General features: G+C 41.3%; 1 protein-coding gene across 3 annotated transcripts in view; it reads right to left on the reverse strand.

The window, feature by feature from the left end:
* scara5 (scavenger receptor class A, member 5 (putative)) overlaps positions 1 to 24,740 on the reverse strand; it is a 38,029-nt gene extending 13,289 nt beyond the window's left edge. Inside the window, exons 1-8 of one of the 3 annotated variants that reach the window (XM_057352111.1) lie at positions 24,546 to 24,740; positions 23,160 to 23,191; positions 22,652 to 22,773; positions 22,001 to 22,138; positions 11,975 to 12,160; positions 8,380 to 8,868; positions 6,761 to 6,841; positions 5,226 to 5,333 (exon numbers count right to left, since the gene is read on the reverse strand). In XM_057352111.1, the coding sequence (XP_057208094.1) occupies positions 5,226 to 5,333; positions 6,761 to 6,841; positions 8,380 to 8,868; positions 11,975 to 12,160; positions 22,001 to 22,138; positions 22,652 to 22,763 (1,114 nt within the window). In that variant the 5' untranslated portion in view covers positions 22,764 to 22,773; positions 23,160 to 23,191; positions 24,546 to 24,740. The remainder of the gene's footprint in view (positions 1 to 5,225; positions 5,334 to 6,760; positions 6,842 to 8,379; positions 8,869 to 11,974; positions 12,161 to 22,000; positions 22,139 to 22,651; positions 22,774 to 23,159; positions 23,192 to 24,545) is intronic. The other 2 variants (XM_057352112.1, XM_057352110.1) reach the window with 2 other exon arrangements.
* Positions 24,741 to 25,338: the final 598 nt, after the last annotated feature.

Below are 25,338 nucleotides of genomic sequence, written 5' to 3' on the forward strand. Positions count from 1 at the left end.
GTTAAAAGTGCGCACTGGACGAGAAGCGAGGCCACGCTGTGACATTGCCACAAAATAAACAAAAATAAAGTGCAGGTATTTATTTGGTGGGAATTGTTTGTGTACATTTTTGTTATGGAGGTTTTTTTAGAACTTTTATTTTTACATCCTCCAGGAAATAAAGGGGTGGCCATTTTGTTTTAAAAGAGGAGAGGGCATGCTGAAAAGCCAGTAAACAAAGGTGTTGGAAAATGGTCTTGTTCTGCCCAATTATATTGACATGAACTTACATTTACATTTAGTCATTTAGCAGACGCTTTTATCCAAAGCGACTTACAGATGAGGGAAACAATGGAAGCAATTGGAACAACATAAGGACAACAAAAAGCATAAGTGCAATAAAAGAAAATTGGTCTCACATAGCCTATCACAGTATACAGAGCTATGTTTTTTTTTTAAAGAGTAGGAAAGAGATAGAAGTCAGAACTGATCGGTCAGGTGTTGACGGAAGAGATGTGTTTTCAGACGGTTCTTAAAGATGGATACAGAATCTGCTGATCTTGTAGCAGCTGGCAGGTCATTCCATAAATGTGGAGCCGATCCCGAGAATGTACGTGAGAGTGATTTTTTACCTTTTTGGGATGGCACCACAAGACGTCGTTCGTTTGCAGAGCGTAGGGATCTGGTGGGTATATAAGTCTGCATTAGCGAGTGAAGGTAAGGGGGTGCCAAATCAGTGGTGGTCTTGTAGGCCAGGAGCAGAGTCTTGAACTTAGACTTTGGCCAAGCACATGGACTGGGAAATTTGTTTGTTTTTGGTGCTCATTATCAGTGGATTATAAAGTTTTCTCTTTCTGGGATCGTATGTGGAACACTTTTGCTTACCTGGACAAGGCTTGTGCAATCCAGAATTCCCTGAGAAGTTAACCTGGGTGAGACCTTTACTTTTTTGTGGACTAATCTTTTTTTGTGGAATAATTTTTTTGTGGACTCATCTTGGCTTTTGAGACTTCACAAACTGTTTAAACTGGACTGATTTAAAGAAATTTGTTTGATTGGTGAACTCATGTGCTTTTGTATTGTGTCTAACAGGCTTTTGCATGGCTTAAAGGTGGTGTATTAATATAAGCAATTGTTGATTGATTCCATGTGTATGCTTAATGTTTTATGAAAATTAGAGTGTAATTTGGTTACATCAATATAAACCTTAAAGAACCCTGTGGTAACGATAAAGCTTAAAGAATAATAAGTGGTTGCTGTTATAACGCATCTGTCACATTTCGGGGTGAGACACGAAGATACAAGAGCAGAGGACCCGGACGCAGACAGAGGATAAGGGGTTAACATGGACTTTTAATAAATAATAAAACACACAAAACAAAAACCCACGAGGGGGTAAAACAAGAGTATTACAAGAACAAACTAACTACACTAAACAAGACATAACATTTACTACATATTACAAAAGACTAAACTATACTAACAGGACACGAACTCACCCACATGAAACACCACACAGCACAATGAACCAGCACAACACAGAAGACACAAGGGCATTATAAAGAGGATAAATCAAGAGGGAACAGGTGTGGGGCATGAACTAATTAACAATCAATAACGAGACGAAAGGGCGGGAACAGAGATGCAACACCGGAGAGTGGAAAACCAACAGGGTCAAAACGCCTCTCTCCACATAAAACAAGAGGTTCTGTCATGGCTCTGCCACAAGATCAAGAAAAGCAAGACAAGATGGGGCATAACCATGACAGCATCATATCTACAACTCGCAAATAAGCATTGTGTGGGCGCTGCTGAAAGGAAACACAACAAGCACGCGCAGACATGCGGTGCGTTCCAGACAGAATATTTCTCCCTCCGAAGGGCCCTTCGGGAAGGGGACACCATACGAAACTTCACTCCAAATAAAGAGAAAATGACGTTGTTTTTACTGCTCCTTTTTCCAATTGAATTTCCAACTGACAATTGCCTTCAGAGCTTACACATCAAGAAGCTTGTCGAAGTGAGCAGGGTATAGGGATGATCACTTTGGAATGGAATGCAGGGAATAATTTCTGTGCGCACGTGGTAAATGTAAGTGTGCGAGTTGGGTTACTACGTTGCATATAGTTCAGTTTTTCCGCGATTATCAATGTAAGTGTATACAGTACACTTACAAAAAAGGTAAATTGTTACTTAAACTTGAGATTTATACTGGGGCACGACGGAGTGCTGCTCCATAACACCGGAAGAGCCAGAAACATGTGGGGAGCAGAGCGAGACGGTCGTGAGATGTGCCCCGGATGGCCCCGGCCCAATTTAACCCCTGGGATGCATGAAAGTGTTTTTGTGACAGAGATATATGCGTTTCAATCATTTCATTACAAATACAAGAGCTGCAGAAATCTTTGGAAGCTCAAGTCTACCATGATATATACATGGTGCGGTTTCCCAGACAGAGATTAGATTAAGCCAGGACTAGGCTTTAGTTAGATTAGGCATTTAAGTAGTTTTTACAAACATGCCTTACGAAAAACATTACTCATGTGCATTTTGACACAAAACAATGGCACTGATGTATTTTAAAATATGCCAGTGCAAGTTGTTTTCAGTTCAGACAGCTCTAACATTTATTTTAGTCTAGGACTAGTCTTAAACCCTGTACGGGAAACCACCCATAAATGTTCTTCCCAAGTGTATGTAAACTTTTGACCACAAATGTATCGTGCTTTCTCAAGGATAATTCACACTGATCCAACAAACTTTACAAAACACCAACATTCTAAATTCTAATTGACTTTGGTCTATGATATTGATCTAACAAGGTTTCCCACTAATTCAACAGTGTTAGCTTTATTTAACCACTTGTAGTAATGCACTGGCAAAGCAACTGTTTTACAGTAACCATGGTTTAAGTTGGTTTTAGACGCAAAGTGGTTTAACTATCACAACCATGTTTCCCTTTCTGTCTGTCTCTCGACGTTGTGTCGAGCCGACAGATGGGGTTGCTCTTGAGAACCTATCAACTTCTGACTAGTTTAGAAAAGGCCAATGAAATTGGCGAATGAAATTTGCATGCCGGACTCCGCCCCCGGATATCCGGGTATAAAAGGGAGACAGCGTGCTGCATTCATTCACCTTTTATTCTTCGGAGCCTTCACACTGATCGACTTCGAGACTTCAATCTCTACGCCGAATTACTGCTGGACTCTTATGACGTGGTGCAGCGGATGGTCCCTTCCTGCAGTGACTTCCCTGGGCGTCTCGGCAGTTCCAGAAGTGTTCGAGTTTTTTTTCTCTAAAAGAGCAAATTTCTCCAGCGTGGCATATCCTGCTGTTCTCATGGGTGCAACACACTCATCGAGGAGGGGGACAGACACGATGTCTGCTTCCAGCACGCTGGGGCAGACGTTGTGGATACGTCTGCGTATCCGGGTGGTTGACGATTCAGACGTTGCGTCACAGGTGGCTGTGTTCCCACGGGACTCAGCCACCACCTCGTCTGCTCCCCGTTCCGTGACGCTGCTTGCCCACTACGGCAAGCAGCGAGGGTGATATGAGGATTACTGTGAGCCACTGGCTCACGGACCGTTCGCACCTCATCTCGCTCGTCTGACTGTTCCCCAGGAGACGGTCCCACTTGTTCCTCAAACACGTATTCGGACACGATGCGTGATGATGAGATGTCTCTTGCAGCATCGGGGGGTGACGTACTGCCATCCGACTCTGACTATTCCTTGGGCTCCCTCCCTCAGGGGGTCGAGCCCAGGAAGAAGCGGACGTCGAAATGTCAGCCATGCTTTCCCGGGCCGCTGTGAGCATTGGGTTGCAGTGCCCGCACTGCCTCTCCCAACGCTCGCGGCTGGCTACATGGCGCCTCGGGGTTGAGCGCGGCTCCAAGCCACGCCTGCCCCCAGTGCCGTGTTTACCGGAAGTGCATGAGGAACTTAATAAGACCTGGAACGCCCCCTTTCCGGCACGTTCACGTCAAACAAAGTTCTGTCACCCTCTCTTCCCTCGAGGGTGAGGCAGCTAGAGGATATGTCTATGTCCCCCAGGTGGAGTGTGCCGCCGCGGTGCACTCGTGTCCGCAGGCGGCGACCATCTGGGGGGCTTGACCTAGACTCTCGTCCAAAGCATGTGGGGTCTCTGCATCTCTGGTGTCGAGAGCATACATTGCGGTGGACCAAGCTGCCTCCTTTCTCCACGCTATGGCTCCTGCCAGGCCAAGGCGTTGAGAGAGCTCCACGAGGGTAAGACCGACCCAGCGCTTATGCAGGAACTCTGCGCCGCCACCGACCTCGCTCTACGGGAGAGCAGCCCTGCCCCCTTACGCCGGGTAACAGTTGAGTTGTCTCCACTAATTCCTCCCTACAGAGGTAGTGGTCTCTGTAGCGTTTTTCCCCCAGGGGTTGCTTACCCAGTGGCCCTTACGGTGCGGGGCGGCTTCTCGCTTTAAGAGAATCAAGGCCTCCGCCCGTGACGGCCGGTGGCAGGGGCTTCCCACCTTTTCTTCAAAAGCTCTGGGACCCCCTACCTCTCCACTGGACGGTTACAATTTCGCGCTAGCGCTTGTCTGACTCGCCCAGGCCAGTCAGCGTCGCTCCGCTGGAGATTGTGATGCGGCACAGCGCTGTGGCATTTTCCATAGGAACCCCATCTGTCGGCTCGACACAACGTTGAGAGACCGACAGAAAGGGAGACGTTGTGTCCTTCTTGCCACAACGCTGTCCGCCCGCCGCAGCGGTCGAGGGATGCTCAGGCTCCTCAGACCAAAAGGTGAATGAATGCAGCATGCTGTTTCCCTTTTATACCCGGATATCCGGGGGCGGAGTCCGGCATGCAAATTTCATTCGCCAATTTCATTGGCCTTTTCTAAACTAGTCAGAAGTTGATAGGTTCTCAAGAGCGAACCCCATCTGTTTGCTCGACACAACGTCTCGTTCCCTCCATCAGGGAACTGAGGTTACATCCGTAACCAAGACGTTTTGGTTTGTTTGTTTAAACTGTAATAAAACCATGGTCATTTTTGCAAGGTTTAGACTAAACTGTACATGAAATATATGGTTCCAACGTAATTGTAACACACCTGCTTGTACTTATAGCTGTGTTACTTTGACAAAATAAGTGAACTATAATCTTGTAGTCAGATGGTTCCGGTGCATTGCTGTAAGGATAGAAGCTTCCTCTGAGTTAGAAGAAATGTTTTTGTGTGTGTGTAGGGGTCGGTGACCATGCAAAGCTCTAACCTTTGGGCCCCTCAGGGCCAATAGCTCCTTTTTCTCCATCTTGCCCATCCTTACCACCTTGTCCAGCCAGTCCCCGAGGACCCTGAATGCCCCTCTCCCCTGGCAAACCTAATAATAAACATATTAATACAAATAAAAACTGTCAGTTAAATATTGCCTCTATAAATGACTTTCAAATGATTATCGCCTCAAAAAATGAATGTGGTAATCAAAGCTTGAGTTAAATATCTTGAGTTAAGTCAAAAACATGTAAATACAAACAATAAATAGAGATATAGCCCTAATAATATAATCATATGAAATAGAGAAAAGTAAACAAAACAAAAAAACATCCACATATCTACAACCCGAATTCCGGAAATGTTTGGACGTTTTTTTAAATTTGAATAAAATGAAATCTAAAAGACTTATAAATCACATGAGCCAATATTTTATTCACAATAGAACATGTAAGGGATAATGTACAGGCAGCCGGTTGTTATGGCAGAAATAATCCTATAAGTGTCCTAAATCCTAATAACAATAAGTGTGATCAAACAGAAGGGGCTTATGTCACGATAACAGCCGGCTGCTTGTACTTTATCCCGCTTATCACACGGCTACTTGCCACATGAAATGTGAATTTAAAATATTTTATTAGCTCATTATTACCGAATGCAGACCTTCTGCAAGGAAAAGCCATTTATCTGGGAACAACCAACCTGCAAATGTCGCGACTGGCCAATCAGAATCAAGCATTCCAACGAGCCGTGTAATAAAGAAACCATAACAAATGTTTAAATTCAGAAATGTGGCAATTTTATGCACAAAATTAATTTCAAATTTGATGTGCCTGCTACAGGTCTCAAAAAAGTTCGCAAATAAATCTGGAAGTAACATTAAGTCAAACTAAAACGAGTGCATGCCTCACTAACTTGACTGCTTTCACACACTGTATACTGTGTATCAGCAGCTTCTCTGTCCCACAAATTCAACAATTGTCACGTTTTGATCACTTTCTGTGGTGAAGCCCCTCCACTACACAAAATACAAAATTCAGTAGTAAGTAGTAGGAGTTGCACAAACTAGTCGACATTAATGCTCTGACGCAAGCATTCACTTCGCAAGCTGAAGCAGCAGTGCAGCAACCGTTAATAAAGTGATGACAGTGCACTGTTAATGGCCAGAATTCAAAAGTAACAAATTCTCCTTGAAAGTGTCTAAATGATGTCTAATGTTGTATGTTGCTGTTGTATGTATGTGAGAGGGTAAAACGAGCGCATCTCGCTGTCAATCACTCCTGCGCTGGGTGAATCATCATTTCTCATCATAAACTTCAGAGAAACAAATAAAACTACATTTAGACATCATGTTATATGCTTATATTGCATATGTGAGAGGGGGAAACAATCGCATCATGCTGACAATCACTGTCCTACACCGAGTGAATCCTTGATTGTCTTTTATTGAATTCCTCCAAAGCATGAGATAAAAAAAACAACGTAGGGTGTGAATGAACAATCATGTAAAGAGATGTGTGTGTGGTATGATGATACCTCTTGTTCCAGTCAGACCAGGAAAACCAGCAGGTCCCAGCGGCCCCACATCACCCTTCTCACCCTTTGGTCCTGGGGGTCCTAAAAACATGTACTGATTAAACCAGTTACATTTCAATAGATTTTTGTTCCTCAAAGGGATAGTTCATCCTAAAATGAAAATTCTGTCATTATTTACTCACCCTCTTGTCATTTTAAAACTGTATGATTTTCTTTCTTTCACAGAACACAAAAGAAAATATGCTGGTAATCAAACAACAGTGGTACCGATTGACTTTCCTTGGTGGTTTCGTGTCTGTACAATAGAAGTAAATGGGTACCGCCATTAGTTCAGTCGTAGTTGTACAATAGAAAACAAATGCTTGCCTGGCGCTTTGGACTGTCTGTGTGTGTATAAGAGGGAATCTTTTGAACATGAACAATAATCTGGGAAATTGGACAAATACTACTATAAACGAATAAACTACTATAATCTGAATTTAGGGCTGGGCCGATAAACAATATCATACCGAATCGCGATAACGATGATAAGCTCTTGACATTTTTACTTGATATGGATATGAATAATAATTGCGACAACAGCCAGGCAGCATGCAGCTTTTAGCATAGTCCGTTTAATACTGCACTAGGCAAAGAAAACTCGACACGAGGAGAGAAAACGTGAGTGGAAAAGACAACGACGGTGAAATTTACATCGAGTTGTCATTGAAAATGTCAACAAAAGGCTAACACAAATTCCGTTATATGAAAGTTGTTGGGCAACGTTTTTATATGCAAAGTTAACTTATCTGCTAAAGCGAGCTAATGCAACATAAGCCAAAAGAAACAATATCCTACCAGGCATGCGCACATCAATGTTACGTCATTTTTTTGTGCTATAAAATCATTCTACCTGTTTATTTTATACTGTTACGGGAATATGATAGTGTATTTTCGTTGTTAAATCATTCTACATATTATTTAATACCTATAGTACAATTTGATTGGGTTTTGCGCTGTAAATGAATACTGCATGTTTATTTTAAGATGGTAGGACTATCTGACAGGGTATTTATGCTGTAAATTTATGTTATGTGTTTATTTTAAGATAGTAGGACTATCTATCTGACAGGGTATTTTGCATTGTAAAATCATCCTACCTGTTTATTTTGTCGATGTGGTTTAGATTATATTAAGTTTTGACCTGCGGTAGGAAAATCTGACAGTGTAGGACAATTCGAACACCGGTACAGCCCCGCGAGCATGAGGTTTTGCTTTGCCAACGCAGCTCGTCTTTCTCTTGGTCTATCTGTGCAGCGACCAGCAGAAAACAGCAGCAGTTTCAACTGACCCAACAAAACAGCGTTTCCAAAATTCTGTCACTGTTACTGACTGCTTGGGCATATGAACATTAACGTTCACGCTGAAGCCTACATCGCATGATAATGTTATAATGCGTATTTTCCATTATTATCGATTATCGTCTGGTATCTGTCTGTTGTAATCGACATCGGGATATTTGCTAGACATCGGCGATATACGATAACATCGTCACATCGCCCAGCCCTAGTGGCCACGTTTCTGGAACTTTAGCCAACATGAAAGAAATACTTGGTATTGAGATGACAATTAAAGCATACCTTGTAATACAGTTAAGTTTTTGAGGGTCATGGAGTGCTCCCACTCTTTCAGCCTCAGATCTGCTGTGATGACATTGAGAATCTCAATCTCATTCCTCATCTGTTCCTCAAGGTGTATTTGTGTAATTCTTGTGCTTGTGGCCTCGTGGGATACATTTCCAATCGTTTCCTGTAGTTCAACGATCTTCATCTGGTACAGGCTAACATCACCACCAAGTGAACGATTTAACGTTTGTATTGCCCAACCGACCTCCTCCAGATGCTCCTGCAGAGTCTCAACGTTTAGCACCATTGTCTGTAACTTCTCATGTTGGGTTCGTATAGAGACGGTAGCTAAGGTTAACTCCTGTCCCAGACTGCTGCTGTTCCTTGACCTAGATCGAATGATCATGGCCAGATGGTCCCATAGCTGAGCTACAGAGTCTGAGGTGTTTTCAGAGACTGTTTGCAGGTCCCTGATGTCCCGCTCCAAGCCCTGCGCCAGCTGACCTGCTCACAAGTCACAGCAACAGAGAGCTTTATTAGTCATATTTGCTTTATTTAAGTATATTTTTTATTATTTATATTTTTTATGCCGGATGTGCTTTTGTCACGACTTCGGATGGAAGAACCCAAGTGCAGGCAGCAGCGGTGAAGGGGTTAACACAGACTTTATTAAAACAAACAAAAACACCCACAATGGGGTAACGGGGGCAAGACTAATTATATAAAAAGAAACCAAAATACTTCCCACATGGGGGCAAAAACAGCAGGACAGACAATAACTAAGAAACTAAACACGGTCAGGTAAGGCAAACACAAGGCAGCGTAATACTCACAAGCACAGCATGAAAACACAGGTAAGCACATATGTACACGTACAGGGTACACAGTACAATGAATACATACAACGGATGAGTAACAAGACAATGAAACATGAGGGCATTTTAAAGGGAAGACAAACGAAGGGTAATCAACGAGGGCAGGTGGGAAACATTAGACACGGCAGGGAGGCAATACATGAAACGAGAGGGGCGGGGCCAATGACAAGACACGAGAAAACATGTGTCAAAAGATAAACACGCCATGGCTTTCTCACACTAAACATAAGGCTTTGCCACGACTCTGCCACAAGACCAAGACATCCATGACAAGATAAAGCAGAGTCGTGACAGCTTTTTATTCACCCTGGCAACTCAAATTCAAGTTTATGTTAAAGTGAAAAGTAAAAGTGACCTATTTGTCAGGTATGGTGACCCATACCACTCCCTTTAGAAACACTACGGCGGCTCTCACAGTCACGTTTTCCCTTCTTTGCCAAAGAGATAACATATTTACGAAACGCGCTCTGTAGAGCAGTTTGTCTGTTTACGGCTACTGTAGAAACAACACAATGGCGAAGGGACCCGCGGTGTGAAAGGGCCAGTGTGTAATTTTTTGGAGGATCTATTGACAGAAATGCAATATAATATACATAACAAGTGTTCAAAAGACCATAGCATTTTTTGTTTTGGAACTGGAAAACCCGATGGTGATTGCAGTCATTTATCATCCACCCAAACCACATAAGGACTTTACAAATTAGTTTTCGGACTTTCTAGGGGGGATTATCTCTCCAATTTTGATAGATGTTTAATTCTGGGAGATTTTAACATACATGTGTGCTGTCCATCTAATCTTTTAGCCAGAGAATTTTTTAAGCTTATTGACGCTTTTGATTTGACACAGTTTGTAAATGTCTCTACTCATTTGCATGGTCATACCCTTGATTTGGTGCTTTCTCATGGTTTGTCAGTATGTGATCTGGAAATAGATGACCATGTTATTTCTGACCATAAGCCCATTATATTTGGAGTTCCCATAAATGACAATATTACTAGACCCACTAAGGTAGTTTGTTGGTCTTGTACGATTACACAAACTACTTGTAGCGAGTTCTCAACGGCCTTTAAAGAGGTACTCCAATCATCCGACCTAGTTTGTGTTGATTGGAACAGTGTTGACTATCTAAATCATTTTAATACCACCTCTGCTAATATTTTAAATACTCTGGCTCCAAAAAAAGCAATGCGACATAAACCAAAGGCTGAGCCCTGGCTCAACGATGATATTCGTGCTCTTCGACGGGAATGTAGAAAGGCCGAAAGAAGGTGGAAAAAAGATAAACTGCAAGTTTCGTATGAAATATTAACAGATAGTCTGATAAAATATCAAAAAATGGTGAAAACAGCTAAGTTTAAGTATTTTTCAGACCTGACTGAGAAAAATGTACACAATTCTAGAGCACTTTTTTCCACTATAAACGTGGCTGTCAATCCGTCAGTTGATCCCTTCCCTATAAAGTCTCTGGCAATGTGTGACAAATTCCTAAACTTTTTTGTGGACAAGATAAGGGATATTAGGCTAAATACTCCCTCCTCTTACCAGGATCCCTCTGCTCCCCCACTAGTTACTAGCATCTTGTGTCAGTTTGAGCCGGTAACTTTGCCTGCTCTACAAGATATTGTAAATCAGCTTAAACCGTCTGGATCTTCCTATGACATTCTTCCTCCTCGTTTTCTTAAACAAACCTTTGAGGTGATTGGGCCTACTCTACTTAAGATCATGAACAGTTGCCTCGAAATGGCTACTGTCCCGGACGACATGAAGCACGCCATCATACGCCCACTTCTTAAAAAAAACTAATTTAGACCCGACAGTTCTTACTAACTTTAGACCGGTATCAAATCTCTCTTTTATGTCCAAAATTTTAGAGAAAATAGTGTTTAATCAATTACAGATTTTTTTGCTAAATAACAATATCTCTGAGGTGTTTCAATCAGGCTTTAAGCAAAAGCATTCCACTGAAACAGCTTTGGTTAGAGTTCTGAATGATACCTTAATGACTCTTGATGCTGCCAAATCTGCTGTGTTGGTACTACTAGATTTGCAGGCGGCATTTGATACAATTGACCATTCTGTTTTCATTTCTCGCTTGGAGCATTGGGTGGGCATTAAGGGTAGTGCTCTAAAATGGATCCTACTTAAACAATAGAATGTTTTCTGTTGGTATGGGGGATTTCATCTCAGAGGAAGCTCCCTTAATGAGGGGGGTCCCTAAAGGCTCTATCCTTGCTCCAATGTTATTTAATTTGTACATGCTCCCCCTTGGAACAATTGTTAGGAAACATGGTATTTCCTTTCATGGGATGGGTTAAATGCAGAGGTCACATTTTGGGTATGGGTCACCATATCTGACTAATAGGTCACTTTCACTTCACTTTCACTTCATGTAGCATGCTTCTCTGTTACAAATTAAAGCCGCTCTGTGAGTGAAGAGTGACGTTGCTTTCAGCCAATAGAAAATACTGCAATTTTTGGTGTTATTTTTATTCTCATTGGGTGGGCAAGACGGGTGTTTAGGTGGGCTCAGCCCGCCCTAGAGCCGGCCCTGCTTCAGTTGGTTTTGTTGAAAATGTTCCTTTCCATTCACTATTATAGAGAATGACTTACAGCTGTTCTGGTCATAGTAACTACAGCACAATTAGAGATGAAGGTTGAAGAAAGTCATCATAGTATTACTGTTAGTTTTTTAAAAGAACCGTCTTCTCATTACTATCGTGTTTTCTGCAGTTACCTAGTTGATGCAGCTGTTCACTTTGGTTGTTGAAGAAGTTTTCTAGCTTCCAGATGTTCTCAAGAAGGTCACTCTGAGAGGGAAGCTGGCTAAGAGATCTCTGCAAGGTCTCAGCGCGTTCTCCCAGATGAGTCACGTTCTCCAGCAGAGCCTTCTGCCTCTCCAAGGATTCCCGAGATTTTGACACTGAATGGGACAGAGATTTAATCAAAAGCTTTACAAAGAGAGGTATTGTTGACACACCAATTCTGATTGTAAGGTCATAAAAACGGGACAGAAAAAGATTCGGTCGCTCAGAAGAAACTGTGGTGTCCTATTATGCTGAACATAAAAAGGTTGGCAAAGTTACAAAGCTCAATGTTAATTCCAAATCTTTAACAGAAAACCCATTTAATGATCTACACCACCTAATAATCCTTTCCAGTTCTTTGCCATCTGCTGTAAATCCACCATTCAGTAGGGGTTTTAATCAGACAGTTCATCACAATATGATGCGATATCGATTATCTCCGACAGCGATGCGATATTTGCCGATACCTCAAAAATTTCCACGACATGATTATGATTTTATTAAGTTATCGATATTTCAATATTACTTGCCTAGTTTACACAAGCAGTTACATTTTTAATAACTCACAAATGCAACCAAAATAGATCAAATGAACGTTTAATTGAACTCTTTGAAAATTGCGCACACTCTCTGTCCCAAATGAGACCTTTACAACAACACACTAACAAAAAATACACTTAGCCGTTGCGTGAGGAATGAGGATGTGGAGAGTGTCCAATAAAGGTACCTCATATCGATAATTTACGTGTGTAGGGCTGAAACGATTCCTCGAGTTACTCGAGTAATTCGAATACAAAAAATCATAGAGGCAATTTTTATTGCCTCGAAGCCTCATTTAATCCATTTAACTACAGTACACACGGAGCGCTGCGTTTCCCCATGGACCGTTATTACTGATGCACAGCCCGCTAAACTCTGTTCATGTTACAGGGCTCTCAAGTCTCACGCATTCACCGTGAGACACAAGCATTTGAGTCTGTTCACACGCTCACACGTGTTTCTCATGCTGATAAATAACTGAGAGCTTATTGAAATGGTGAACTGCTCTTTTACTTAGTTTTAGTCTATTTTGCGAGTGAAACTTGTTTTCCGGCTGCATTGAGTCCATCAAACTAGATGCGGACTTGTGGATGCCGAATCCTGTTATTTACACATGTCATCTGTCTGTTCTGCGTGTCTGCGTGAATGAACTGCACAGTTTAACGTGCTACACGCGTGATGCTCATGAATTTGTCTGCGCTTTATGAGGACATGAACACATGAACTTCATCTCCAGAGTTGCTCTGAGAGTTTATTTCACGAACATTTTATTGTTTGAGTGAAGAAACAGACATAGTAAAAAATTAAGCATCTTCCGACAATCTACCAATAAAAGTCATAGGCTATATATTACTATTTAATAGTAAAAAAAGAAACACCCTAAATGCATCATGCATAAGCTGAAGTTAGTTGTTTACCTTTGAAATTATTCTTTCTATTTTTATTCATGTTTCTTATTTATATATTTGTATTATATTGCATTTTGAATGTAATATGGCAATGGAATGTACTAAATGGGTTTAGTTTTCACAGATATTAATGTATGCAATTTCAGCAATAAATATGTTCATTTTTCTAAAAAGTAAACAAATTAGTTGTTCATTTTAAGAGACCTGTGTTATTTTCTCTTGTATATTTAGAGTTGCTCTTTATTAAAGAAAAAGTACTTATTATCCGAATACCCGATTAGTCGATGGAAAATCAGTAGAATACTCGATTACTAAAATAATCGATAGCTGCAGCCCTAAACGTGTGGCATCGATGCATCATATCGTTACAAATGTAATCGATGCATTGATCCGTAGCAATGTTTTGTGATACTATTCATGTTTGTGAATCAAATAAAAAAATCATACCGCTGTGAAATGCCCTGTTCAAGTTGTGTGTGTGGTTAAGCCTTGTGTTAAACCGATGAGGCACAGCCCACCTCTTGGATAGTGTTTACACCTGAGAAGCTAAGGCTTTCAGAAACAAGCTTCAAGTGGTTGACCAACACGACAGACTGGACCAGCTTGACCAATCATAGCATTTTGGAACGAGGGACCTTCATAGAGACTGTATCTAAACAATTGGTGCATATTAGGAGTGACAGCTTACTGTAGGTCCATTGCTGACATTCTGTGTACGTAACATTCATTTGTCATTTGATGCAGAATTTTATGCAGGTATCACTGTTGTTATATAATATTTTGAAATTCCAGGTTAGTCTTATACTGCTCAGGTTCAGTTCCGTGAACCGCCGTTCAGTAATCTTGAGAGAAGAAACATGCATCTCATTGAACTCACATGTGCAGTGTTCTGGCATGAATTTAGTAAAACTACTACAGATGCTTAAATAACCTAAACTCCTCTGGCCATGAGGGTATAAACAAATGTGCAGAGAAGACAAAAGTGGGAGGTTTGATCTAATGCTCTTACAGTATGTGCACAGACTCGAGAGGGGTGTGAGTCATTTGTTCTACAGCTTTTTTTTTGTGGTTCATACTGTAAACTCTCAACTGATTCCCTCTCTGTTTTTCCCATTAAAGATCAGCTGAAAGATGTGTGTGCATTATTCCCTACTGTACAACTAACAAGACAACAATTGTATAGAGCAAAGGAATGATCCCAACCCTGCTCCTGGAGGACCCATAGCAGCATAACTGTATATATTTTAAATGTTTTCCTAATCAAACACATCTGCTTGAACTCATCAGCTTATAGAAACTCCAGCAACAGCTGAAATGATAGTGTCAGATCAGAGAGACATCCAAAATGTTGGGAAGGTTAGGAAACAATATGTGCCTCATAGTATGACTTCTAAAAGTTCATCGCTTTAAACATGTGCAAAATGGAAATGATTAACTCCGGTCTCTATAGCAAATTTATGCTAGTGACATTTATATAAACAGAATTATGCACAAATTCATTATAATCAGGTGGTTTGTTGCCAGTTTATACAACCGAACCAAAAAATGCACTTTTCACACGAATGAAACAGAATTCAGACAACATACTGCAATAGCAAATGTTTTCTTAGAATGCATATTAGATACAACCAGATAGATTTTTTACAGTCAAGAAGCAACATTTCATTGCCATAATCAATCTTCACTATGGGCCTTCTAGTCTCTTACAAATTGCACACCAAAGATGAATTGGAGCCATCTCAATAGGTGCTTTATCCCTTCAAGTATAGTTTTATTTTACCTGTTGTGAAAATTTAATCAAAATATGTAATAGTCATTACACTATAAACGAAAGACAAATTATATTTAGTTTACCTGATCTTTACTCTCTCTCTCTCTCTCTCTCTTAATTTTATGGCTATGGAAAACTCATATCAGGGGATTTTCCATGTAGCTTTGCAAAAATCCAGGTTGTCATCGACACCAATCTGCTTCAGTATGTTGGGTGTATGTTACTCATATCTTGTTGTTGTTGTTGCTGTTGTTGTTTTAGATGTGGAGAAAGAAGGCAGAGCCCCAGAACAAACACACCTACGAAATGGCCATGGAGCAATGGTAGATTAAAGGTGTTAACCAGCCAGCCCAAAAGCATTGTTTCCCAACTATGGTTGCAAGTTCCAACGATGACAGCATAGTTCAATGATATATTGCTTTCCCAAAACTATTGTTCCAACGAACATTTGCAACCAGCATTGCAAAGTTGCGTGGTTGGAACTAGGGTTGCACGGTGTACTGGTGCTACGGTAGCATTGCAATGCTAAAAATACCCGCGATGCCTCTCTATTTTTGCCGTAGGTAATGTTGCATATGCGCATTAATATTCATTTGAACACTTACATCTGCCTTTTTGTGGTGTTTATCTCCTAAATGAACGTGTGTTTTGAATGACTCGGACGAGATGATGATTCAAATTAGCGTTTTTACGCGTTGGTTAAATGATTCACTAACTCAGTGGAAAATTGAAGCCACCTAATGGCTAGTTCTGCATTTAAAGTAAGCCTAATATTTCCCTTTATAAAGACTGCTGTATCAATGAAATTTGTCCCACATTTGAATTAGTGTACTTTAGTATTTCAGTGCTTTAGACATGTTTATGGTACCGTGACAACCCTAGTTGGAACTGTCATGACAGAACCACGGGAGACCCAAGTGCGGGGGGAAAAAACAGAGTCTTTATTTGTCACAGGTGAAGGCAAGGGAAAATATAAATACAGGTCGCGAGCTTCTCCCTCCAGGGAAGCAAAGAGACTGAACGGAGAGTCGAGGAAGGGCTGCCGGTGCTGAGATGGGCGGAAGCGCCTGGTGGCCTCACTCGACTCAGAGTCCACGTAGCCTGAGAGGTGAGAAGCTGCGCCTGGAGATGTAGTCGGTTAGTTCTCTCAAGAAGACCGCTGACTGTGAGGACCACTGACCGGAGCGCTGATGCAAACTGCTGGGGAAGACAGATCAGAAGGAGAAGCGAAAAGAACAAGGAAGGTGAATATAAATACCAGGAAGCAAGACTTGACTTTGACTAAGGTGGAATCACTACAGTGAGAAAACACAAAATGAGGAACTTCTTCAGGAGAGCCGCAGCAACCCCTGGGGCAGTCTGGGCAGACAAAATCTACAATGAACAGACACTGGACAACAAACACAGACGGAATTATAAAGAGAACGTAACGAGGAGATCATAATCAGGTGTGGAGTAATTAAGGGAACGATGAAGTCTAACGAGTGAAGAGCCAACAGGCGTGTGAGCACGGAGTGGAAAAACACCAGTGCAAGAGAAGTCATACGAAAACACGAGGGTGGGGCAAATGACGCAGACACAAGCACGAGGCCGGCCGAAGCTCGGTGACAGCCATGTGCTCAACAAAAAAGAAAACAATCCCCGTGCCAGGTGATGACCCGACCAAACCGTAACAGGAACTACAGGCTTAGAAGCATAGTTCCTTGTTATCATGACATGTAGACAAGCAACATTCGCTGTCCATGAGTCTAAATATGTACAAATTCCATTTTAATTAAGTTAATTTGCCAAAAGAAAGTGCTGTTTTCGAGAAGTGTGCATGTGTGCAGATGTACAGGCTTTATGAACCATGGGTGGAGAACAAATGCCACAATGGCAAAAGAATCAAAATAACCTGGTAAAAACATATCTGATTTAGAGAAAATTAACTATCTTTGATTGTTATTTTAAAGGCAGTTCTTCTTCTCTCCCCTCGAGGCCTCACGAAACACAGCAGTTCACCAGAATAATGGAATGCATAGTTGATATAAAAAACTGGATGAGTAGCAACTTTTTATTGCTGAACTAAGACAAAAACAGAACTGTTACTTATTGGACTGAAAACCGGCATAAGTAACAACCAAGAATACTGCTTAACTCTTGACGGATGCTCAATAAAACCCTCGTCGTCAGCTAGGAATCTGGGCATTTTATTCGATAGTAATCTGTCATTTGAAAACCATGTTGCCAACACCTGCAAAACCGTATTTTTTCATTTTAATAATATATCTAAATTACGTCATATTTACGTCAAATGCAGAAAAGTTAATTCACACATTCATGACGTCAAGACTAGATTATTGTAATGCACTGTTAGGTGGTTGCCCTGTAGGTTTATTACAAAAACTCCATCTAGTTCAAAAAGCAGCAGCTCGAGTTCTTACACCAACAAAAAAGTATGACAATATTAGCCCGGTCCTGTCAACATTGCACTGGTTGCCTATTAAGCAACGTATTAAAGGGGTCATATGGTGGACATACGTGTTTTTCTGTGTTTCTGGTGTGTTATAAGTTGCCCATGCATGTATTAGACACGTAAAATTGCACAAATGAAAGTGTGGGAACAAAAGATGCATTCTAACTAAAAGCGAATGCTCACCCAGACTTGCCTGAAACGCCTCGTGTAACCACACCCTGGCGAATCTACGTAACTTCGTAACATGATTTGACTAAAACCGCCCAAATCTACACATAGTTCAGGTGGGCGTAATTGTAAATCTCATTGTATCGCCTGTCAGTACAATTGCTTTGGAACCTGATGTTCCGCATATGGTAAGAGGCGTTACATTTCCGTGAAATGCTTGCAGTATTTGACCAATCACTACGCACTGGTGAACTGGCCAATCATAGCACACCTCGCTTTTCAGAGCGATGAGCTTTGTAAAAAATCAGCGCGTTTCAGAGAGGCGGGGCAAAGAAGAGATACAAACATGCACGGTATGTGGAAAATACAACGTTTTTAAACTTTAAATGGTGTATACACATTGCGTTACATCTAAAACAAACGTCTCGGTTACGTTTGTAATCTCGGTTCCCTGATGGAGGGAACGAGACGTTGTGTCGAACCGACAGATGGGGTTCGTCCCTGAGAACCAATCGCTTCCGACTACTTAGAAAAGGCCAATGAAAATTGCCAAATGAAATTTGCATGCCGGACTCCGCCCCCGGATATCCGGGTATAAAAGGGAGACGGCGTGCCTCATTCATTCACCTTAGTTCTGAGGAGCCTGAGATCTCTCACGACTGCTGCAGTGGACAGCACGTGTTGTGGCAAGAGGACACAACGTCTCTTTCCCTCCATCAGGGAACCGAGGTTACAAACGTAACCGAGACGTTCCCTTTCTGTCGTTCTCTCGATGTTGTGTCGAACCGACAGATGGGGCTCCAATGGAAAACGCCATAACACTGTGCCCTGTCACAATCTCAACGAAGCGACGGTGACTGGCCTGGGCGTGTCAGCCGTGATGCTACCGCGAAATTGTAACCTACCAGTGGGTAGGTAGGGGGTCCCAGAGCTTTCTTGAAAGGTGGGAACTGGACTGGACACAACACAGATGGGGTTGGGTCTTCCTCCCCGGTGGGGAGTGCCTGTAAGTTCACCACCTGGTGTCTCGGGGAAGTGGAGAGCAGAGGGTGAGAGCGGCTGTGATAATACCCAGACGATGATGTGGCACAAAGCACCGTCGATTGAGAGTGCTTAGGCTGCTGATTATCCTCGACATTGGGTCTCACCGTGACGCAACGTCAAGTTGCCGAACACCGTCGTGTAGAGGGTGAGAGCGGCTGTGATAAACGCCCAGAGAGGGAGAAAACTTTTAGAAAGGTATTCTCGAACTCCCTGGGGTCTTCCCATGAGGGCCGCATTGGCTTTCACCGCGGCTGCTGATGGGGTGGTGGTCTCCTCTTCGATGTCTCGAAGAGGACCAGGGCTGCTGGGAAGCAGACGGTGCACGGGATCTCGGCGGCCAGAGGGCGGTCGAGTCGCGGCTGGGGAGGACATACTATATCCTCTGCCTAACTGTCACCGACAGTATACAAAGCCCCCTTGCGAGATGGGTGCATCGAGAAAGCGGACTTTCTCAGAGTTACTCACCTGTGCAAGGTTCAGCCAGAGGTGTCTCTCCTGGACTACAAGTGTGGACACGGGAAAGCATGCTGACATTTTGACATCCGTTCTTCCTGATCTCGACCCCCGAGGGAGGGAGCTTAAAGGAATGTCGGAGTCTGATGCCAGTAAGTCACCCTCCGATGCTGCAACAGACACCTCATCATCACGTACGTGTCCGATACGTAATTGAGGAATAAGACGGCAGACCGTCTTATGGGGAACGGTCAGACGAGCAAGGCGAGGTGCGAACGGTCCGCGAGCCAGTGGTGACGGATTAGCGTACACAGTAATCCTCATATCACCCTCGCTGTCGCCGTCCTGCCGTCACGGAACGGGAAGCAGACAAGGTGGTGGCTGAGTCCCGTGGGAACACAGCCACCCGTGACGCAACGTCTGAATCGTCAGCCGCCCGCAGTGCGGGCAGGACGTATCCACAACATCTGCCCCAGCATACTGGAAGCAGACATCGTGTCCGTCCCCCTCCTCGATGAGTGTGTTGCACCCAAGAGAACAGCGGGACATGCCACGCTGGAGAAATTTTTCTCTTTTAGAGAAAAAAACTCGAACACTTCTGGAACCGCCGAGACGCCCAGGGGAAGTCGCTGCAGGAAGGGACAGTCCGCTGCACCACGTCGTAGAGCCGGCAGTCTTGTAGCGAAGTCTGTTGATCACGAGCGAAGGCTCCGAAGAACAAAAGGTGAATGAATGAGGCACGCCGTCTCCCTTTTATACCCGGATATCCGGGGGCGGAGTCCGGCATGCAAATTTCATTCGGCAATTTTCATTGGCCTTTTCTAAGAAGTCGGAAGTGATTGGTTCTCAAGGACGAACCCCATCTGTCGGTTCGACACAACGTCGAGAGACCGACAGAAAGGGAACAATAATATTCGTTTTAGCCGTGCAATATGACTCCTTTAACATTAAAATCTTACTGACTACCTATAAGGCCCTACACGTTTTAGCTCCACAGTACCGGAGCGAGCTTCTACCACTATACAGTCCCTCATGTTCACTATGCTCATTGGGATCTGGACAGTAGGTAATACCTAGAGTTTCAAAATCAAGTGCAGGTAGCAGATCCTTTTCCAACCTCGAGCATGTTTAGCTCTTAAAAATGTGATTCGTTTTGAATATTATAACAAACGGAGCAATTCCTCACATCATCGGCGCTTGGGCCATAATTAACAACATCCCTTTATCCAAATTTCCCTATAACTCAAAGAAATATAGAATCCTATAAATAAACTATTTAGACCCGATAATTTTGAAGAGTACTAATTGCCAAAATGACACGTAATGGTTATGTTCAATGCAGTTGTTTTGATAGAAGTAAAATATACATTTCTAGTTTCAACATTATTTCTTCTTCAGACATTCCTCTTTAAAAGAAATGAAGTACCAGTTTTTGGAAAATGACCCACATTTAGTTTTTGATGACTGAAAATGTGTCCATTTTAACAGTTTTCTCATGAAGCCATATTTAGATTCTCATTTCTCTGGAACTGAACCTTATAGGGCTTTAACAAAGTAGTTCCCAAAAAGAAAGGGTGGTCAAGAACAAGAATCGAAAAGGTACCAATGAGAGGTTAAAGAAACTCCTTGCAGAAGAGAGAAGCTCCAGCAGTTATTACAGAGATATTTCTCTGACATACCTCTTTGCCATGGCAGCAAACACAATTGCAACACGTGAAGCAAGAGGAGAAGTTCAAATGCCGAGAAAAGGTTAGATGACAAGGCTGAAGAAAAAGCAGTCAAAGCCTAGAGTTAGGGTTCAAAATGAAAGGTCTACATTTTATTAACATGTGTGTTTCTTGGGATTTAACCATTATTATTCGGCAGCTTGTGATTATCTCACAGATCAAACCCCAAAAAACATTAAGAAAATAGTTTACGTGGCATGGCCTACTGCTTGTAGGGGCGCTTATAATCTCCAATGGGTCGTACTTGAAGTGACAAATGACCTGCGATTGTATGAATTGAAGGATAGGTTATGTTGCAACAAACAAACAATATTATAATATTTAAATCAAGTACATAAATTAAAATGTTATCTAACATATTTAGCTCTTCCTATTTACCAAACCAGTAGCTGGAGTGACTTAGAGTGTAAACTGAAGCTCAACTTGTACACATGCACAAAGCTTATCGTATCAAGGATGGAGAATGACTGAAGTCATAAACAATCAGGACCAGTTCCTCTCTGGGTACTACTTTATATACATCAAGGTTTTGGTTCTTTTGCACAATTTCTTGTTCAGTTTTCTGTTGTAAAAGTGTGTTATAAATAATCAGACTGTTCTACTTAAATGTTACAGGAACTCCACTGTACATTTTCCTGCAATAAAATGTTTGATGTATTATGTACATTTTTACTATCTTGTCCAAAAATCTCATTAAATGCACAAGTAGCTCATTTCTAATCTTTCTAATCTCAATGATGCCATGTTTATAAGAAAAAAGATCAATTATATCAATTAAAATTGAAAAAGTGAAATAGGGGGTTCTAATGAAACTTGAATACAAATAAAATGCTTTGGTCCAACACAACCAAAAAGAATTGGCAAAGAAAGAGAGAAGTACATATGCCTACCTGCTATGAAGAGGCCAAATATAGTGAGCAGTAGAAGAATATAAAGGGACACAATGGCATATTTGATTGCAGTGAAGGAACCCAACTGACCACAGCAACTATCCGCCTTTCTTCTACATGTATGTTGTGCTGAACCTACTGTAAAAGACAAACAGACTTCAAATCCTTTCCATCGAAACACCCAATACTGGTGATCATAAAACCATTTTGAAGAACAGTTTATTTGTAATTCATGCACGCACGCACGCACACTTCTATCAAGAGCAAGTGATTAATGTGGAGAGAGTTTGAGAAGATTAAAATACACTCATATTGTACTGCTAAAAATTTGAATATCATTTGGTCGGTATACAGTACATGGATTAGACGGTCACTAAATTGCCAAATATTAGCCTGTAATTGCAGGATTATTAGTTTGCTTTTGTGTTCTAAACCAATCATAGTTGTTTTGATTATATTCATAAAACGTATGTCTTTCAATGATGTTGTGATAGACTGAAGCCATGTTGAATGTGTCCCATGCTCTGCTAATCTTTGGCAGATCAAAAATTGCTCTGTAATTAGTAAAATGTGTTAATTTGTCAATTTAGCAATTGTGGCAAAGATATAAAAAGGGTATGAACGGTATAAAGAAAAATTAGTGACCTTTACCTTCATCACAGAGGTTGAGTTTAGACAGGTTCATCCCCTCATATCCCTCCTCAAACAACGAGCTGTTATCTTCATTGGTATTCGTGGTCAGGTACATTGCCTTATTCTCCATTCACAACCAACTAGAAAGAAGAACTGATTTTTACATAAATGAAGCTGACTGGGGTGAACAATATTTTGCTCATAATGAATTTCCCCAATGTTTATTTCATATGCATAGCAAGGTTTCATAAAATGTGACCCGGGACAACAATGCCAGTCTTATGGGTCAATTTTCCGAAATTGAGATGTATACATCATCTGAAAGCTGAATAAATAAACTTTTCATTTATGTGCAGTGTGGTTTGTTAGGATAGGACAATATTTGGCCAAGATACAACCATTTAAAACTCTGGAATCTAAGGGTGCAAAAACATAAAAATGGCCTTTAAAGATGCCCATCAGAGGCGCTGTAGCAGGCCGTTGCTAAGAAGAAACAGGTTTATATTAATGCTCTCTATGGGCTTACCGCTGCAATGACGTTGTGGAGAGTAGATGAACCTGAAAGCAGAAAGTCTAAACTTTACATAGATACCAAACTTGAGCGGGTAATTCTCAAAGAGCGGGCAGCAGCGAGTGATGTTTGTAGACGCGTTTCTGGCCATTTGTGTTCGTGATTATGCAGCATCCACTCACAACAAAAAGTTTTGATATATTTACGGTAGTAAATTTACAAGGTATCTTTAAGAAACATGATCTTTAGTTTATATCTTAATGATTTTTGTCATAAAAGAAAAAAAAGAGTGTCTATTTATGCTGAGTACAAATAGCCTGTCTTGTTAGTAGAGACAATGTTTGGTTGGCTATTGTCACAAATATTCCTGTGCTACTTAAGACTGGTTTTGTGGTCCGGAGTCACAAATAAAAATAAGATGATACTTAGGCTATGTAATGTGGTCAGCAGTTATAAATCATCTAAATCAGGATCAAACATTTATATAAAAGACCACAGTGTCATTAAGCATAATCTCTTTTTCTATTTCTGATAAACTGCAAGATTAAGATGATTATTCTACAAAACACAACATTTTGTATACATCAACCTGACAAAATATTTACCACTGTCTATTTATTCTTCTGTCCAGTCTGTGCAGTGTTTCTATGAAAAGAGAAACATTAAAAGACCCACTTCTTCTTAAATGGTCATTACAGGCACAGTCCACTTCTTAAAACACAAACAAAGTCCTGTTTAAAAATGTTATTAAATAGCACTCTATCTAGGCCCTCTGATTACACAAGCACACACTGACAGTTTGGCACAAAGACTGGACAGAATTGAGCTCATGTGGCTGCTATGCAACTCATATAACTGTAAATCTAACAGGAGAGAAAAAAAAACAAGCTTCTCACGTTCTGTTCCCACATCTGACATACAGCCGCAGAAAAAATAAGAGATCACTCCAAATTTTCATTTCAAATCAACATTTCTAGATGTATTGTGATCCTTTCAGTCCAATGTTTGTTGAATTTCAACAAAATCAAACCTCAGGAGTGACATAAAATTCTGCAACAGCAAATGTGAAAGACTGACAGCATGACAAGACACATGAAAACTGTCATCAAAATCCATCTTATAAAATATATGCCTGCAGGATATATATATATATTTGTGCAAGTATATAGTATTTTTGTATCTGTAAGTTAAAATACATATTAAAACTTTAAACGAAACATCAAGGCACTGATGCCAAACCACGAGCCGTTTTCATAACACTTTTCAAGACAGGAAAAACAAACAACACCGGTGACCAATAATGTAGACACCTACTTAGATCAAAACAAACAGTGTATGAGATTTCAGCAGTGCTTCAATCGCAAAATGTAGCAGCATTAAAATAAAGCTGTTTGTCATTACCGGAGACAAGCGATGTTGATGCCGCGGCTTCTTTAAATCCACGCGCTGCACTGTAATAATTATAACATTTACTCTGCGTTTATTACTGATGAATTAGGACGCAAGAGTTACATGACGTTTCCGTGTAATGAGAAAGTGTATGTTTCCCTCAGCCCATCGTCTCCAGCGCAGAAGAAAGTGTCCGATTTCACGCAACTCCCACATGTGGGAAAACACACACCAGAGTTTTCAAGGGTTGCCAGATTGGCTGAGGACATCACTCACTCTAAACCGAATTGCGCATTTCACTAAAACCTTTCTACATGGTAATTTTACTGCCATCTGTTGGTCAAAAAGAAACAAAACAATTTGGATAAGCTACTTTTAATACGTTTTTTCTCACCTGAAAACAATTTGCAGATATGAAGTAACTCATATGCAGTGCTTGTGTGACCTTTTACGAAGATAAAATGTGACATTAAAAACAGACATAATACTTGAGTTAGTAGTTAGTAGAGTAGTAATCGTACGTAAACAAATCAAGTTCAGAAATGCTTCATTTTACAATGTTGTGTTTGTTTAAATGCTTCAAAGCTTCAGTGTCAAATATTCCAGTTTCATGGCTTACCTTGCTAGACTATTACTGTATTGCCATGTCAGTTACAAATTATAACTTTACATTATTGCGCATTCAATAAAACCACTCACTTTCTTGATCATTTTGAACAAAACTTCTAGTGATCTTTATTTGCTTTTCTCTTTCTTAAATTGTTCAGACATATGATGCCCATTGATGGGGTTTACTTTATCTGAA

The sequence above is a fragment of the Triplophysa rosa genome, linkage group LG15 (assembly GCF_024868665.1).
Source record: "Triplophysa rosa linkage group LG15, Trosa_1v2, whole genome shotgun sequence".
Taxonomy (NCBI): Eukaryota; Metazoa; Chordata; class Actinopteri; order Cypriniformes; family Nemacheilidae; genus Triplophysa; species Triplophysa rosa.